The following is a 17609-nucleotide window of genomic DNA, read 5'->3' as shown; positions in this document are numbered from 1 at the left end:
TCGTTAGTCCAAAATGGCACATGGAAGAGGAGATGCATCAACTACCTCTGGAATAACTTTTAAATCCTCTTATTCTCAGAAAACTAGACAGGTTCCAAAAATATTTTCAACTAAATAAGGTGTTTAAATATTCATATTTTTTTTCTGTGACTGAAAATACATCAGTTCGCTCCAGTGAACATTATGCACCAATGGGCAACTTCTGCCTATTCAGATTTCACCTTATTTTGTGAGTTTTATTTCAAACTATGATAGAATTTACACTCGAGTAGCTTAAGTGAACAGTCCAAAAGGGCAGATTTCTCACATGTTTAAGGGTGAAACATTAGTGATTTCATAATTCATGTATGAGTGGTTAACCTCACACTTATTGTTTCTTATTAACATTATCAAACTGCACTGTAGGTCCGCTCCGTGCTTCCCGCAGATCTCGCCAAATCCTTCACATAGAGACACGTTTTCTACACATGTGGGGGTCACAGTCGCTCAGTGGTCCTGATGCTCCTGATGAGTCAGTCGGCACTCATCAGCGCTGGTGTGTGCTCACAGAAGAAGGATTGCAAATGTTGTTGAAAAGAAGTTGTCTTAAGATAGAGGCACTGGATAGACATAGTCTACTCACCATTTACCATAGAATGAGTCCTTTTTATTTTATCCCCTGCACCATTGTGAGACTGCAGCTGGTATGCTGGATGAAGACGTTGCTGTCAGATTAGCTACAACAGTATAGTGACACGTTACATGGAACACATTGCAAACAGTTTGAACACACGCTTTTGAACACAACAGGACAGCACCTGAATATGATTTATATCACATAAATGTTCCAGTTCTCACTCTGCTTATGACATCTGAATGATAAATCCTCATCAACACTCATTGAACAAGTGAACTGCTGTTTTTTTTTTTTTTTCACCTGTAGTCAACAGTCTGCGTCTCTCTGGACGTCTCTCTCCGCGTCCGCCTGTCAATCACAGGAGCCCTGTGAGCATATTTGAACTACATCAAAGCTGCTTCGTTTTTATCATTCAGGTGGACTTCAGTCGAAAAGCTTTCAAGTCTTTCTCTCTCTCCACCCCCAGACGTTCCTCTGTCTGTCGAGGCCCTAACAAAGTGCACAGCTCAGGTTCAAGTGAGGATCCTCTTCTTCATACGTGTGAGGCCTCGGCGTCGGACCGAGCCATTATTTTCCGACATGGCTCATTACACTTAGTTCACTTTGCCTGTTTGGGTTCAAGTAAAGTCTTGCATCAGGGTGGAGGCACCTTCGCTCCTAGTGGATCAAAGGTGTGCTTCCTCTCTGTAGGTGAGCGGGTTTGGCAGGTAAAGGAGGTTTGCTGTAGGGACGTGACACGCTGCGATGATCATCTGTGAAGGCCTTCCTGATCTGCGCCACGCGGCCTCCATACTCGGACTTCTTCCCTTCACAACACCCAATCTCTGAGAAGAAGAGAGAGGAGCAGAGTTGAGCTACGAAGCCCATGTCACCACCCAAACATCCAAACATTGTGATGATTTTGGTCCATCAGTGACTAAATGAGTATTGGCAGGATTACGTCCACAAGACAAGCACTAGCTAGCTGTGGAGACGTGTGGAATTAGCCTACAGCAGCAGGGCCGGACTTAATACATTCAGTTCACTGGGTCTGTTTTGGGCCCCTTCACCTACAAGCACATTTTCATATTTGATATAAACATAAAACAAACAACTAAACTTCCGTGTGAATATTATTATGCACTGAATTAGTTAGGTATATATATTAGTGTATTTATTAATGTTTCTCTATTTCTTTAGTCACGTTTTTTTAAGAAAAGTATAACCCTTATTATACATTTACTTAATTCACATCATACATTCCATTTGAATCTGTCTTTACTTATTCATATTTAGATATCTAAATATTGAACTTACATTTACAGTTTGTCCTGACTTTAAATGAGGCAAAACCACTAAAATACCTTTTTTGCAAAAGTGTAAGCATCAGCATTGTTTATCCAAGAACACATGAATGAAAACATAAGTGAACAATAAAAATATAAACGTTAAAATAACGCGCTGTCTGGGCCCCCGACTGGCAAGGAAGACCTAGACGTGTGCCTTGATCCAGGCCAGTACATCAGGACACTTTTAGTTTGAGCCAGTGCTCCTCCTGAGATGAAATCTGACAGTCTTCTTTGCTCATAACTAAGTCTAAAGAGTGCCATTTTAACATTGTACAACTATAACACTGAAAAGATAAAAAAGAACCTGATATATAGCCTTTTTACATTACCCACAATGCAGCTCCACCGATCTCAACTCAATTTAGGTGTCAAGTGACAAACAAACTGTATATTATGTTATATAGTAGGACACATTATATCATATTATAAGACATGATGTTAAAATAATAGACTCTGTTCTGTATAAAGTACATATGTTGTGTGTGTATAGTATGTAGTAACCTTCATTTTTTTTTTTTTTTTACTTTTAGTGCTGATTTTTTTAAAGTAACCCATCCCATCAATTGTTTTTTTATGCCAGTACCTGTAATGACGTGAATTTAAGTATTTCTCATTAACACATATCTAACTAGGAAACATTTAATAAGTGACAAAACACCTTAAACACACTTATAAACCAGGTTTATTTCTCTCCGCCTCTTGTTTCCTTACCTCTGTCCTCTGGTTCGACCCTCTCTGTGTCTGACAGCTGCTGGGCTTTGAGTGGCGGCTGGTTGCTGTGGTTACTAAGATGGGGCCTGTAGAGAGGAGCCCAGTCGCTGTGGTTGTCCAAGCTACCGCCTGATTCGCAGTCGCTGTCCTCGGTGGGGTCCTTCAGGTCGTCCTCAGCACCGCAGGACTCTATGTCCTCCTCAGATGACTGGCGGCGGAGTGAAGACGGCTCATCCTGTGTATGTGAGCGGGACAGAACTCGACGGTGAGACTTTGATATTCATCTTAGCCTTCATCTGAACTTCAAAACACATACAAACACGTGAACTCACGCTAACATCTGTGAGGGACAGCTGGATGTCTTCTTTAAAGCCGAGCTGCTGGGCCTCTCTTCCTGGCACCAAGTCGGATGTCTGGATGCCATTCATATTATCACTGCGCACTCTGGAAGACAAAGACGTCCATTTTCAGTCCCACAGACAGACGAAACTAACCTTTGAATCAATTCTCCACTTAGTCATAAGGCATATAACCCCTATAATCCAATTGGGACGAGGAGACGTCTCGCTGACTGAAACTCTTTGGTTCACTGTTCATCCTGTCAAAGACGGAGCTATGTCATCTGTTGAAGGGACTGAAGGCCTTGTTAAGGTGGCAGAGAAATGAGGATGTCGGCTGAGGAACATGTATCACTGCTGAATGAGCTCCGGGACTAAGCTGTCAGTCCACAGCTTAAAAACAGACAAATAGTTTTTATCTTACAGTGAATCTAAGTGAATGGGAACCCAGTTAATTGCCTGATAAGTTCATCATTTCTTTTCTTTTTTTTTAACATTTGTTTGGTTGGAAATGTTAAATTTCAAATATAAGAGATTCCAAATGTTGCCGCTTCCATCAAAGCCTTTCGGAAAAACTGATTCAATTAAAGCACATGATTGAGATTTTTTTTTTTCTATGAAATCCACGAGACAGATGGACTTGATGGAGATGCCGAATTTTGTTTATGCTTTGCATTTTTTTTTTTTTTTTTTTGGTGAGACAAATAGTAGTCACTCATTTTTTACATTGCTCAAATCAGCTGCACTTTGTTTTCTTCAACCCAACAAACTTCGTGGCTCAGTTATTATGTATGACAATAACAATAAACTTAAAGAGTCTCCTTTTACACTTCCTCCTCATGTTCAGTTACATGCCAAGAAAGACAAAATAAGCCAATTTCCAACTTTAGGTGATGTTGTTGCTTTTATCCTTATGTTTCTACCTGGTGCTCATGAGGCTCTGGAGGAGTTTGGAGGACCTGAACTCGTCCACCTCCCCGATCACACTGACGCTCACGTCTCCGTCCCGTCCGAGCAGCCAGCTCACATGTTTACTGTAAGCTGCAGGAGAAAGAAAAGATAGGGGGGAGGGGAAAAAAAAGAAAATACTGGGTTAGCTGTGCTGCAGATATATTCTCATCCGTCAGGACAGTTTGATAAAAGCAGTCTTCCCATGAGTTGTTGTTATTCTGGCTTTTATCCAGAAGAGGGTGCTGTCATATCAGTATAGAGCCGGGAGGCCTCACAGAACGCAGCAGTGGAGTTTGTCCTCTCTTACTGATTTGTGCTCATTCGCCCTCTTTTTGTTCTCTTTTTATTGGAGCAAATTCATTGTCTCGCTGCAAAACACTAATTAGAGCAGAGTACTGATTAACTATGTTTACATCATGAGAAAGGGGAGGGAAGACAGCAGTGAACAGTGACCTCACTCCTGTCTGCTCAGCTACATGAAACTGACCTGAGGCGGTTTGATGGAAACTCCCCTTAAAAGTTTGAATCAAAGACCATCAGACATCTTGCTGTGCTTATTAACACGCTGCATGGGCTTAATCTAATACACCAACACCTCTATTAATTTATATATTTTTTATAACTAGAAACTGATAGTAAATAAATAAACAACGTAATAATGGAACGGATTATTGTTTTTTTTTGTTTTTTGTTTTTTTTTGTTTTTTTCCGGTGATAAATTCCAAACACACAACGCCCTCTTATTCCATGACACTTGGGAAGTTTCGTGTGTTTGGTTGTTACCTCATCGTGACACAGTGGACAGAAATAAACGCCGGCGTGTGATAACAGGTGTTTTCCATGACAGGACGCCACCTGATAACAGGTAAAAAAAAAAAAAAAAAAAAAAAACACCTTCCTGCCATGACATCACCGACGGGGGTGCGGCTAACATATTCAAATCTTCAGAGAGCTGCGCCGCAGCGGCTGGAAAGCGACGCAGGTTTTAACCTTTTGAAGTCACGACGGGCTCAGCGAGCTGAGACTGTGGGAGTCAACAGAGACGATCACCTCCGCACAGCGAACAAAGGCAGCTCTGTTTCTGTTCATACGTGCTGAGAATGTCCTGTGTTTGCATACAGTCACCGAGAGCACATGAGGGTACATTATGAGGACGTCTCAGTCCGGTGTCAGCTGACCGGAGACCACCAGTCAGGCCCGTTCTCACGCTCACCTCACTGGCTCACTGCTGGGAGTAACAGACGTAGAGCTGATTTCCATCACAGCTCGGAGGTTTATTGTCTTTATCGCCACCACGCCCACAATTAAAGCCGATATGCAGCACAGTAGAAATCATTGCTCACGGTTCAGTTCTCGTGTATTTATATGACGTTTATAGGCCTTTGTGAACACGTAATGATTGGCTTTCCCGGCAGCAGCGCAGTGGACAAAGACCCAAACACGCCGAACTGGATTGCACGTTGTGTAAGAGACAAAAACACACACTCGATCACCTCTCAGGTGACACGGCACAGATTGGGTAAACAAAGACGGTAACTTAATAAGCGTGGCGACGCCCAAAACCACAGGGCTTACTCAATCTTATTCAGCTTTCGGCCCATAGAACGATTCTGTCTGTCACACACACACACACACACACACACACACACACTCATTGTGCAGCAGGTGATATAGCGTCTTAGTGAGTCAGGTAAATGAGTAGGAGGACAGAGGAGCAGAGGTTCCCAGACGGGGCAGTGAAAAGATTAGTCTGGGTGTTATTTAAACACATGAATCAGATTGGTAAACTGAGGGTGTGTTACTACTCAGCTTGTGTATCATGTGCGCTCAGAGTTTAACATTAATGACTTGTGAAAAGGCTTGAAAGTACAATCACACAGGTAAGGTCGTATGTGTGTTGGAGGCCACAAAAAGTTGCTGCCAGCTCGACTACATGACATTCAGCGAGATAGTAATAATTGTTATCAACTCAAGTTACCGACAAAACAAAGTAATCACTCTCCATACAGACTGTTCGAAAATGTGTGCGCTAACTGTATGAGGACTACACTGGGCCAGGATTTAAAAAAATCCAAACCCCCACAGCACATCCCATCTACAGTATGTATTTATTTGTTTATTTTTTAAAAGAAACCACAATTGTAGGGATTTTTCATTTCAAACAAAGTTTCCTGGGAGTGTCACCGGGGGAGGTTACAGGGGAAACCATTAAGACCTCTGGTGCTCAGCTGAGCGATCCTTAGAAACAAAGAAAAGTATTACCACTTCGAAGCCTTTAGAAACATTAGCACATGACTATTAGCACCCTGTTACCATGAGAAACACCAGTTTCAGGCAAAGGTATCACAGGGCTTGGAATAAGGTGAATATTTTTTTTCAGTCATTATTTACTCATTTAACTGTTCAATCAAATTTCCTCCCTATGACAAGAACATAATTCCCAGTGGGAGATGAAATTAATGTGTCTAAATATAATCTAATTTAATCTAAAATTGTCACAATCAGACAAAACTCTCCATGTGTAATTTGTGTTTAGTCACGTGATGTAAACTCCTCTTCAGATGGTCTGCGACTGTTTTTAGCTCCTTATCAACACACGTGACAGAGATATCAGACAGCTACAGTTAGTTATAACTCATTCAGGAAGTCTTAAGATTAAAGAAATAGTTGAACACAGGGAAACACACTTACTGGCCTTTACTGTTGAGAGTTTCATGAGAAGATCCATACCACTGTCAAATCTGTTCAGTCAGTGTGAAGCTGCGAGCCCGCTAACCAGCTGCAGAATGAAGCCTTCATTGTGTCATTATTTTTTAGACATGTATGAGCGTTATATTCTTCTTCTTATCTAAGTCTTGACAAAGAGAAAAAAAGCGCATTTCCCAAAGAATGCTTTGAAGTTTCCAGATCTTAATGTACTTAAATCTTCAATATTTGCACATTGAATAAATGCTTGATTCAAGGTAGAGATATCTGTCAGTGCAGTCTGTAATTTTGTCATTACATCATTGCCACATTAGTTGTGACATGTGACATTAGTTGAGGCCATGTTAGAGAAGCTAGTATGTTTAACCTCAGATCAGAGGTATGTTACTGGGCCACATTTCCCAGAGACCTTGTTCCCTCCTGCTACAAAATTATGTTGCCAGTTTACTTGGGCTCCTTTGCTTCACTGGAAGTCATACTCATACTGTTGTCTAATGGAATGACACACATGAGTTCTCTTGGTACAGTACTTCCCCACATATTACAATACTGCCGGTGTTTCACTCTACCTTTCTTTGGCCTGCTGTCGTCTCTTCCCTCCCTCTCCTCCCTCTCCTCTCGCTCTCTCCAGCGGCGCACCTGCTCCTCTCTCATCTTCAAGAAGAGGATCCTCTTCTGCTCCTCGCTGAGGGCCTCCAGCACCTCGGGGTCCACCCACATGTCCTCAAGGATTTTTGCCAGCATCTTGCCTCTTTTCCCCCGGGTTGCCAGAGACAACTGTCAGCCCCTCTGCCTCTCAGTCCAATGGGTCGTGTTTCAGCAGTGGGGTATGAGCGCTCCTTTTTCCTGCTCCAGAGTCAGGTTCCCTTTTCTTTGAAGGATGTGGGATCAGGTGCAGTCTAACTGCTGGAGGTCACTTCAGTGTCCTTTTGTCGAGTGCTTCTGCTCGCTGCAGCAGGAGTGTGTCGGGCTCTCAGGGGGTGAAGGCTCTGTGTGTCCGGATCGACTGAGCTCTGAAGGTTCCTGTTGTGGTTTTTACAGAGAGAGAGAGAGAGAGAGAGAGAGAGAGAGAGAGAGAGAGAGAGAGAAAGAGAGAGAGAGAGAGAGATTATATCTACTGTATTGTTTTGTTCCCCTCCATTCAATCCTGTTCTGGCTGGCAGAACACAATAGGCCCAAAGCAAATAAGCCACACTGCCAAATGTAGTGTGTGTGTGTGCATGCAGTGTGTTTACTCTGCATACAGTAGGCAGCAAGAATGCCACTGTGCTTTCAAACACTGACAGGCAAACAGGGGCAGGTTCAGTATGTCAACACACACACACACACACACACACACAGGGCGTTAATGACTGCATGCTATCTCGGGGCAACAGACAGAGATAGGAAGCAAAAGACCGCCGTAGTCATTTTTGTATTAATCCTGTCTCTCTCTCTCTCTCTCTCTCTCTCTCTCTCTCTCTGTCTCTCTCTCTCTCTCACACACACACACACACACACACACACACACACACACAAACACTTCCCTGACTGTCCTCAGTTCCTTATCAACACACGTGACACAGATATACATCAGCCTGCTCCAGTTAGTTGTAACTCACTCAGGAAGTCATCAGGAGCGAAATTCCAGAAAAACAACCTTCACCTTAATCTGTGTGTGTAAACACACTGTATGAAAGCGGTCGCCACCCTGTACAGTAAACACTTTTGAAAGATTTGAAACAGGAAGTCACGGAGTGAGAGCCAATTAGGTTTGCTTCTGTGATGACATTCCACCAATCCGCGCTTCGGGGCGGTCTGATATTACAATAAAGCCGCAAATGCGACAGAAGTTAAATATCACCTCTTGAGTTAGTGGTTCAGGTGTGGCTGATGTTGAGCCATAGAATTACAGAAAACCTCGAACGCCAGACGTGCACTTGAATAATTCTGTGATTTCAGCTAAACTGAGTAGAGCAATTATTTTCTACCCCTGAGAGCTGATTCAGAGCAGAGGCTTTTCTTTTGTCATGCAAGGTTTTTAGGTTTGTTGACGACTGATATTACTCTCATGTCTTTATACTAAATATAAAGTGACAGCTTAGCTCAGTTTAGCATAATGACTGCTAGATGAAAAGAAAGTGAGTGCAAGGACACGTTAAAGCTACGCTAAGCTAATTGTCAACCTTGTTGTAATGTCATGTTTACCATACCGACATGAACACTTGTAACTCATACAATTTCGGAGTTTGAATTTCCTCTACAGAACTACATAGCGCCTCTTTAATACATGTAATTTGTTACAGATTGTTAAATGTGGCCCTTTTGAGAAGAACCTGGAGGGGGCGTCTTGCATTAAATACATAAAGAGAATACTTAGAAAGAATTATGTAGTGGCGCTGAAAACACAGTAGCTCATAAATCTCTGAGCTAGGCACCAGGTTCTCTGTTTCTAATCTTCTTATGTAAGCAATAAAACTTTAGCCAAACTCTGAGCTTGGTGTAGTTTCAATTCATTTGTCTTAGCTGCATCATTAGTCTAAGAAGCACAATCCATTCATTCATTAGTCTGCACTTTCAAGCCTCTTTCTTTAGTTTTTCCCGAGTGAGGCTTTTGAGATCCACGGGTCTTGTCCGTGTGAGTGACCATTCTCTAAAGACTGACGGAGGGGTGTGTTTCCATTCATTGTTTCATCATGTAGAAGTTGAGAAGCCCTTCAAGACTCCATGATTAAGAGTGGTGCAGATAAACTGGACCCGACCTGAAGCTCTACTACCAAAGATTGACCTCAAAAAGGCAAATTGCTCAGTTTTTCCCTAAAAGAATCACCTCGGAGCAGCTCTTTGCCTGCATAACAGCTCATAACATCTAATTAACTGTGCACATCTGACTTAGTGCACAAAAGAAAAACTCAAATCGAGATGTAAACATGACAAACCGGCCGGGGGACAATAGCAGCCCACACAGACACCTCGGGAAAAAAAATCACACAAGGACAAAATGAGAATATAGCGGATTAACGTCCACGCGCTCAGCTCGGTTATTCAAACATAAAGGCATCCAGGCCTGGCGCTGCGCCAACATGCAAATAGGTCCGGGATTTGCTTCTGTCTCCGCTCACATGCAGAGAAAAGAGAGAAAGGCTGGGAGAGGAGAGTAAGGTATGTGCACGGCATACTGAGAGAAAAGTTTGAAAAGTCTCTCAGTGTGAGGAAACACTGGCCATTTCACAGCGACAGAGGAGAGTGTGAGAGATAAATGAACTCGGGCGGGTCGCAGAATGGCAATCACGGCAGAGAGAGAGGGAGAGAAAGAAAGAAGAGCACAGAGGAGGGAACTTACTCAGTGGTTGCCAGCCGGTAGCATCTCCCAGCGCTGCTCTGAGCTCCAGCGCCTCTGTGAGTGTGGTATGATGAGTGTGTGTATGTGTGACGTGAGAGTGTGTAAGCCTTTGTGTGTGTGTGTGGGATCAGGTCAGTCGTCAGCAGCAGTGGTATGCCGGCTCAGCCCTGCTCTGCTGCATTTGTACTGAATAGGAGTGGGATGGGCTGACATCACTGCATTCATCTTTGTCTCCCCTCCCTCCTCCTTCTCTTCCTCACCTCTCCTCTCCCGTTTACATTCCGGCCGTGCCGCAAAGAAATAAGGTGACAGCAGTGGGTTAAATATTGTAAAAATGTTTCCCCCGTTCAGACATTGCTATAAATAACCTCATAGCTGAATGTTTCTAATCTGCTCCCCTGTGACATTTAGTAACATTCAAGGACGCAAGGAATTTAATTTCCCCTGACAGACACTGTAACCTTTTCCCATGTAACAGCACGGGAAATGGGAGCAATTCACGGTCCCCCTTTTTTTTCCCTGAATCAACTGTTTTAATTTGATCTGACAGTCTCTGCATAGCTGTGTTTATCCCACTTCTTTCTTTTTCTTCCGCCAGGAAGTCCTGCTGGCTTCTATGTGAAAGCATTAATCACAACACCACATGTGCAGGAAGGAATCGGGTTATTTATTCCACACGGGTTTTTCCGTCAACAGGTTGTTGACACTCTTATCGCGGCCGCTGCACTGTCATGGTGCCAAGTCAGACGAGTCCAGTCGGGTGGTGTGAATGTCAGTCACATGTCTGTGAGTAATAATAGCTAATACAAGTGTATACAGTTCATGCGTGGATGACTCACCTGTCTCCTGGTTATTACTGACCTGTCAGAGCAATGAACAATGACCGAGGCCAACTGGGAGCGTTTACGGTAAATGAAATCTTGCTGTAAATATTAGCTGCTCCTTCCTCATTTGCATTGTGTTTTCTTTTGGCTCAGCAGGTACTTTGTGTTTGCAGTACACATGACTAGAAAAACCAACAGTCTGACTTTGAGAAAGACCAAGGTTGTGTCTGAAATCACCCACTCATTCACTACTGCCTACTCACTAACTAGGGAGTCCTGCAGAGGACTACACAGTGTGGGTCAAATATAAAAGCATTTTAGACATGTTGTTTTTCCCTCCAGAGAATGCATGAAGTTATGCAATGCTTGATGATGCATTGTGGGATACTTTCAGTCAAGGGTATAAGAACTCTCACTGCACATTCGGACAGCACTACAAAATGGCAAACTCACTTTATAGTGCACAATGTATAGGCCCGAGCCATAGGATAATAACTCTTTATTTTATGGGTCTGTAATCAATCAATAATTTCACAAAGGTTTCAAAAATAGAACTTTGTCATTTAGCACTAATCACCAGAGAAAATGTTTATTTATTTACTATTAGAGCTGGAAAAATGAGTCTCAATCATTTACTGTTTCCAACTTCTTAAATGTGAGGATCTGCTGCCTTCCTTTGTCATTAATTCTTGTAAGGAAAGAATCTTTGGCTTTTGGACTGTTGGCTGGACAATGTAAGCAGTCTGATGACATCATTTTGTGCTCTAAGAAATTGTGATGAGCATTTTTAGCATTTATTTTTACTTTCTATAGACTAAATAACTAATGAGTAATCATGGAAATTATTGGCAACTTGATCAGTAATTAAAAATACCCCACCTCAACCTTTATTTGCTGAGTTTCACACGTGCCTGCTTACATAATTTTGCATGTTCAGCTGACCCTTTGTGCTCTGACAACAAGAATATTCAGGTTTCAGTTTTAAGGTGTTTTTTTTTCTTTATAATTGGTCAACAAGATGCCATCAGTTCAGTGATATTTACCCCAAACCTCCACCACACTTACGCAAAATGAAACCACAGCTGTCACCAGTCAACAGTCGGGTTTCCAGCAAATCCAGTGTTTCAGTGATACCAGACACCCGTCTGTTTGTTTCTCAGTTTCACTGGTATCAGGGCACAGAGCTCAAGGTCTGTACACAGACACACAGACATGAATACACTCAACTCTGTTCTGCTGGTTTTGTAAGAACCAAGATTGAGTTTTTGGAGTCAATTGCCATCTTAAATCATTCTTAAAATCTAAACATAGCAATAATTTAATTAAAACCAGCCTCGCCTTTTGCCCAGGAATGACCCAGATTTACAGAAAATTGTTCACAGAGAGGTTTATTTGTTTGTTTGTTTGTTTTTTGTCCTTGTCTTAATATTGTGGGCCACAAAACGATGAAGGTAAGACATGCAAACAAAAGAAAACACATAATCTCTTGTCTGCCTCTTTCCTTCCTGGATCAAGGTCAAGTCTGTCAGGGGAAAACACTAACAGTGATCTACTTGAGGCAGAGGACCAGGAGGTGAAACATAATCACAGCCATCATACCAGCACGAGACTTTCTTGGTTAGTTTAAGATAGGCTATCCAGGTGTTTGTGTACACCTGCATGCTCTTGGTTATTTAAGCACCTGCTCAGTGTGGTGGATGTTTGTGCACATAAAGCAAGTTTCCTCTTATCAGACCCTGGGCCACAGCTTTCAAATAAAGTAGCCTACAATTACCAGGAATGATTAAGAGCCAGGAAATGTTTTATTCTTCCACATGGAAAACATCCTTGTATGACTCCGTCTTACCTTCGTGGCACACCTTTGGAAAGTCCCAGCAGTTATTGTTATCTGAATCCACGTGGAGGGGATTGGACATGTGGTCACATTCAAATGGTAATTATACAGGGACAGCACCCTCTGCTGGAGGAAGGGGAAATAACAAATCGATAAGGATCTCAACGTTTTAAGGCATAAGGCAGAGGATGTTTGGAGTCATACCATAAAATAAAGCAGACATATATGTTTTTCAGTAGCTTATTCTCAACATGTAAACAGTTCCAAGCAGCTTGGACAGCCTGGGAAACAGTCATGTTGCACTTATGTATTGTAAATGAAAATATAGTGTGATTGACAGAATAGTTATCTTGATAAAGATTATTACATAGCATAGCATATAGCAATAATAGTGCTCACATTGACTTCATTGTTACATTAGCTCAATGAATTAGCTTAAAGCTGCAGCCAGTCAACTATTTAGTTTCCCATTCAGTTTTAAATGTAATTTATCATTTGAAAGTGTTTTTGTATTTACTTTAATATATATTTATATAACCAGTAACTAAGTACATTTTCTCAAATACTGTACTGAATAAAATGTTGGAGTACTTGTACTTCAGTATTTTCATTTCTTGCTACTTAATACTCCGCTAAATTTTGGAGGATATATGGTACTTTTAGCCAAACTACATTCATTTAAAAACTTAAGTTGTTTGTTACTTTTCAGATTTCACGCATCATAGTGAAATGAGTGAATATTTTAATTAACTTAGTTTATTGACTGTAAGATTTAAAAATAGTACTGATTTCAATCATAACAAAATGCTGAATATCGGATCTAATGATTTACTGGGCCAGTATTCGATCGACCCATAATATGCAGTATATGCATACATGTAAATTTGTACTTGTATTTGTTCTTTTTTGTACTATATAGTGATACTTAAGTTAATTTCACATCAGATACTTTAAGACTTTCACCCAAGTAATATTTGTATAAGTGATATTTTAGAAGGATATTGTTACTTTCTATTACTGAAGTCTGACTTTTAGGTGCTTCATACAACACTGTATTCAACTGTATATATTAAGGTTGAACTGTTCCTTTAAATGCTGTCTTATTTTGCTTATATTGCTCAACTTCAATCCAGCCCTGCTCTTAATTCTATTTTGGGTGACATTCACCAAAAATGCACAATCAACAACATTTCTAACCTTTGGCCTCAGATATTGAACGAACATGCATCAAAACGCTGAAATCAAGCAGAGGCATCCAATAAGCCTCTGTTGTCTGCTGAGACCAAATCTGCATAATCTATGTTGTTGCAGTGTATCTGTCTGCTGATTTGGACTTACTGTAAATACAACACAAAGATTAGGATAACTCATCAACAGCACTTTGTCTTTTAAGCGCAAGATTCCACTTCCCATCATGCTTTTGGGGGGCCTTGTTCTTGCTCAGACTTATCATGGTAAAATTATTGGTATTCCGTATGTTCTCACCTCAACCGCCCCATGTTTAATGCATGGGCCCCACTGACATGGAGCCTGTTCTGTGAGGAGGATGTGCATTAGCATGGATCCACATGATGTATGTGGTTAAACAGGCCACAAAAAATGTAGTGCTTTAGCCCCCAAAGTGATGTAACTGACGGAATAAGCTGCACTGCAGCACACACCCTTGGGTGGTCGATGTAATGATACCGTATGTTGACTGCTTTCACACAGTTTGTATAATGAGTTTCAGAGAGCTTTCAGCTGACTCTAACATCATCACTATCATCAGGTACATGCAGCAAAATAAGCATCCAGTGTGTATATGAATGTTCCTGAATTACTGTATATTTAAGGAACATTTTGCTGTAATCAGGTTTTATTTTGGATTGGTATTGAGGTGTTTTGTGTGGGTATCATCAGGGGAGCTGGTACACTGATTACATGGCTGAATAAAATAAAATTACTGGCAAAACAAATGAGCAGCCTACAGAAGTTAAAGCAGCATTCATTGATTTTTCTGGCTATGAGGGATAGTGGAAGATGCTGCAGACTATGGAAGCCAATAACGGCTGTGCTTTATCATGCATGAGCTTTTTGAGATAATGAAATTGTTAATTCACAATCTCAAGATAGTTGTATTAAAAATATTGTGAGCACAGCTGTTCTGTGCTTCTATAGGCAAAAAACATGGCAAATGCACATCCAATAATAATTTACACTACTTTTAGCTCTGTTTTGGTCTGCAATTTCTCCTAAAGGAACAACCTGGCTCTTGTTCACCAGGTAGTCTCTGATGTTCGCTGTCTTCTGTTCTGTGCTGGGCAGGTAGCATACTTTAAGAATTTTAGGTAAAAACAGCTGCTGAAGAAAACTAGCTTGGTGAGAGCTGTGAAAATAAACCAAAACAGGAAAGTAACAGGACATGAAACCAAAACAATTAGCTGAAAGTTGCTAAAAAGCTCCCCAGAGCTGAGTTAGGTGATGATTCATCATTGCAGCTTTAATTTGCAGACATTTGATGTCACTGATACAATATTTGTAAACACTCGAATTTGTGGGAGCGTGAAGTATTTGAAGCCTTGTACTTCTTGTATATGACAGGTTTGCTCCTTTTGCCCAATTTACAGCAATGTTGCACTGACAGGAGATGGGTTTAAAGGTGCAATGTGTATGATTTAGGACAGATCTTTTGGCAGAAATGTAAAATAATATTCATAATTGTGTTTTCATTGGTACACAGTCACCTGAAACTAAGAATCATAGTGTTTCCTTAGAATGAGCCTTTTGCATCTAGAGAGGGAGTGGGTCATCTTCTGCAGAGTTTGCCATGTTTCTATGGTAGCCCAGAATGGACAAACCAAACACATTTATCTTGCACTTTTATTGTAGGAGAGGTCAAGGCGAAGGGTGTTGACTCCCACCAAATCTGACATACCAGACATGCTCAGCACACATGAGAATTGTGATAGTGTTCTGCTATGAGGTCGTTCACAAACTGGAGTAATATCCTTCAAATGTCATGCAGTATGTCAGCTCTTCAGAGGGAAACACTCATGGACCACCTGTAGAACCAGACGCTGATTCCAGAGACACGCACATCAGATTTTTTTGTTCAACCATCATACTTACAGCTTGGCACAGTGTGGGCCTGTTGCTATGGTGACCCTCTCTCTGTTGACCTGGCTGTCCAGCAAACTGATAGTTGGCACACGTGCGCACCACACACACTGCAACACACACGCTGCGTTCTGTCGCCATGTTGGCAAGGTCGCCGGCGCTTCCTCTTCCCGTCACACGCTCTCTGTCATGCACGCACGCACACACACACGCACACTTGTGAACAAACATAAACAGATGATGGGTTCCTCATACAGCCCTTCAACATGTTTGTGTCCGTATATCTTTCTCTTTTCTCTGGGGAGATTTTGTGCAATTCTGGTGAAAATCAATCCTTTATGGCCAATTCCATTTTCCTCAGAGCAAATGAGGATAGATTGAAAGTGGTACACCCTATCACACACACAGACACACTCACACCCTCTCTTCTATTATTTTCTGGCTCAGTATTAAGGACAAGTGGTCACAGGTGGAAGTGACTGATGCTCAAATGAGGACCCTCCCCCTCTCTATTTGCCTCCGTCACGTGGAGGGATGTGTGTCATTGTAACCCACTTTTTCATGCCTGTGGATATAATGACCCAGATGAGAGCCACGCACACACACACACACACACACACACACACACACACACACACTGGCACGTTTCCACACATGCACAAGTGCTGACATGTCGTGTCCCCCTCCTCTTCAGTGTAATGAATGCTGATGAGGTAGTCAAGGGAATCACTGGAGTCCGACACATAGCCGTGCAGCTAAATAATGATGTCCATGCTGACGGTGGTGATGATCTTTCTTTCTTTGTTTTTTTTTTTTTTCCTTTTTACAGAATGTGTGGTGTTCATGCAAGAATGGAGAAAAATAAATGTTGTGGAACAAGGCCGTTACTTTACTGATGGTGCCCCAGATCTCAAATGTCAGCCTCGTCCCAGATGCAATACATTAACAGAACGCTGCTTTTTGATGGTGGCAACAGCTATCCACGTTGAACAGCTGTTAATGTAACATCCACAGGTTTGCATTCAACAACCTGACAGCCATCTACGATGAACATTAAAGAAGCAGTGTGACACCAATACGCCAACTAGCACCTCTGAAGATCACCATTTAATATGTAAATCCACATACAACCAAAATTGAAAAAAAAAAAGTCATTTGTGATGAAATAAATTAAACTGTTTTGTTGTTTTTACAGATGTGGTGGATGTATTTTTAAACTTCAGACATAGCCTGAATTTTCCCTCCATGCTAACTTTGTATGCCAGGCTAAGCTGATAACATCCTGGCTCTTGTACCATAGGCTACTTCACATGCAGACGTTAGAGTTGTATCAATGGTATGGTATATCACCAGCCACGACACCCGTCAACATGTTGACGCTCTGACCTGTGATGATGCTATATACATTATTACATTATTAGATGAGTACTCAGTGTTCATGGGTCAAACCACAGCTATCTTCAAACCACACCTTCTTTTTTATCTCAGCTACACACACAAGTAAAGTTTTGTAACTGCATCTTGCACAGTTGTGATGCTATCGGCTGACAAAAATCTGTCCACAGTCAGACAGACATATTAACGGCTGGCAAAAGTACTCATCCATGCAGTCTGGAAACTTCACAGAGTCGGGTGAAGTTTGATGATGGACGTGGTCCAAAAAAGGGTGCTGAAATTACGGGGGTGGTCAAAGATGGGAGAAGGTCAGTCTAGTATGTGCTCACACTAGTTTCTAACGTTATCGTTCTGCCATTCTGTGCTTTCTGTGCAGCCATATTTTACTGAACCAAAACTGAACCAAAACAATCACTTGCAGGCCAGAAAAGTCTGTTGAAAGATATTTGTCACTACAAGGAACTATAGGCAGCCCTTTTTCTGCTTCC

At 41.7% G+C, this 17609-nt stretch overlaps 1 protein-coding gene and 1 long non-coding RNA gene across 3 annotated transcripts; one reads left to right on the top strand and one right to left on the bottom strand.

The window, feature by feature from the left end:
* Positions 1–624: 624 nt before the first annotated feature.
* Positions 625–7425, bottom strand: zgc:92242 (uncharacterized protein LOC436899 homolog). 2 transcript variants are annotated; one of them, XM_037077833.1, is made up of 5 exons: positions 7220–7425; positions 3917–4034; positions 2988–3099; positions 2656–2890; positions 625–1440 (listed from the first exon to the last, which is right to left on the bottom strand). In XM_037077833.1, the coding sequence occupies exons 1-5, from the start codon at positions 7392–7394 to the stop codon at positions 1274–1276; spliced, it is 807 nt and encodes a 268-aa protein (XP_036933728.1). In that variant the 5' UTR covers positions 7395–7425; the 3' UTR covers positions 625–1273. The 2 variants fall into 2 exon arrangements, with proteins under 2 accessions (XP_036933728.1, XP_036933729.1); XM_037077834.1 differs by lacking the exon at positions 7220–7425 and adding an exon at positions 6636–6687.
* Positions 4433–16844, top strand: LOC119007887. The gene is made up of 3 exons (XR_005071259.1): positions 4433–4809; positions 7282–7477; positions 16556–16844. It is a non-coding gene; the product is annotated as an uncharacterized LOC119007887 (long non-coding RNA).
* The last annotated feature ends 765 nt before the right edge of the window (positions 16845–17609 follow it).

The sequence above is a fragment of the Acanthopagrus latus genome, chromosome 18, assembly GCF_904848185.1.
Source record: "Acanthopagrus latus isolate v.2019 chromosome 18, fAcaLat1.1, whole genome shotgun sequence".
Taxonomy (NCBI): domain Eukaryota; kingdom Metazoa; phylum Chordata; class Actinopteri; order Spariformes; family Sparidae; genus Acanthopagrus; species Acanthopagrus latus.
Note: the sequence above shows the minus strand (reverse complement) of the source record. Positions and strands in the feature narration are given on the sequence as shown.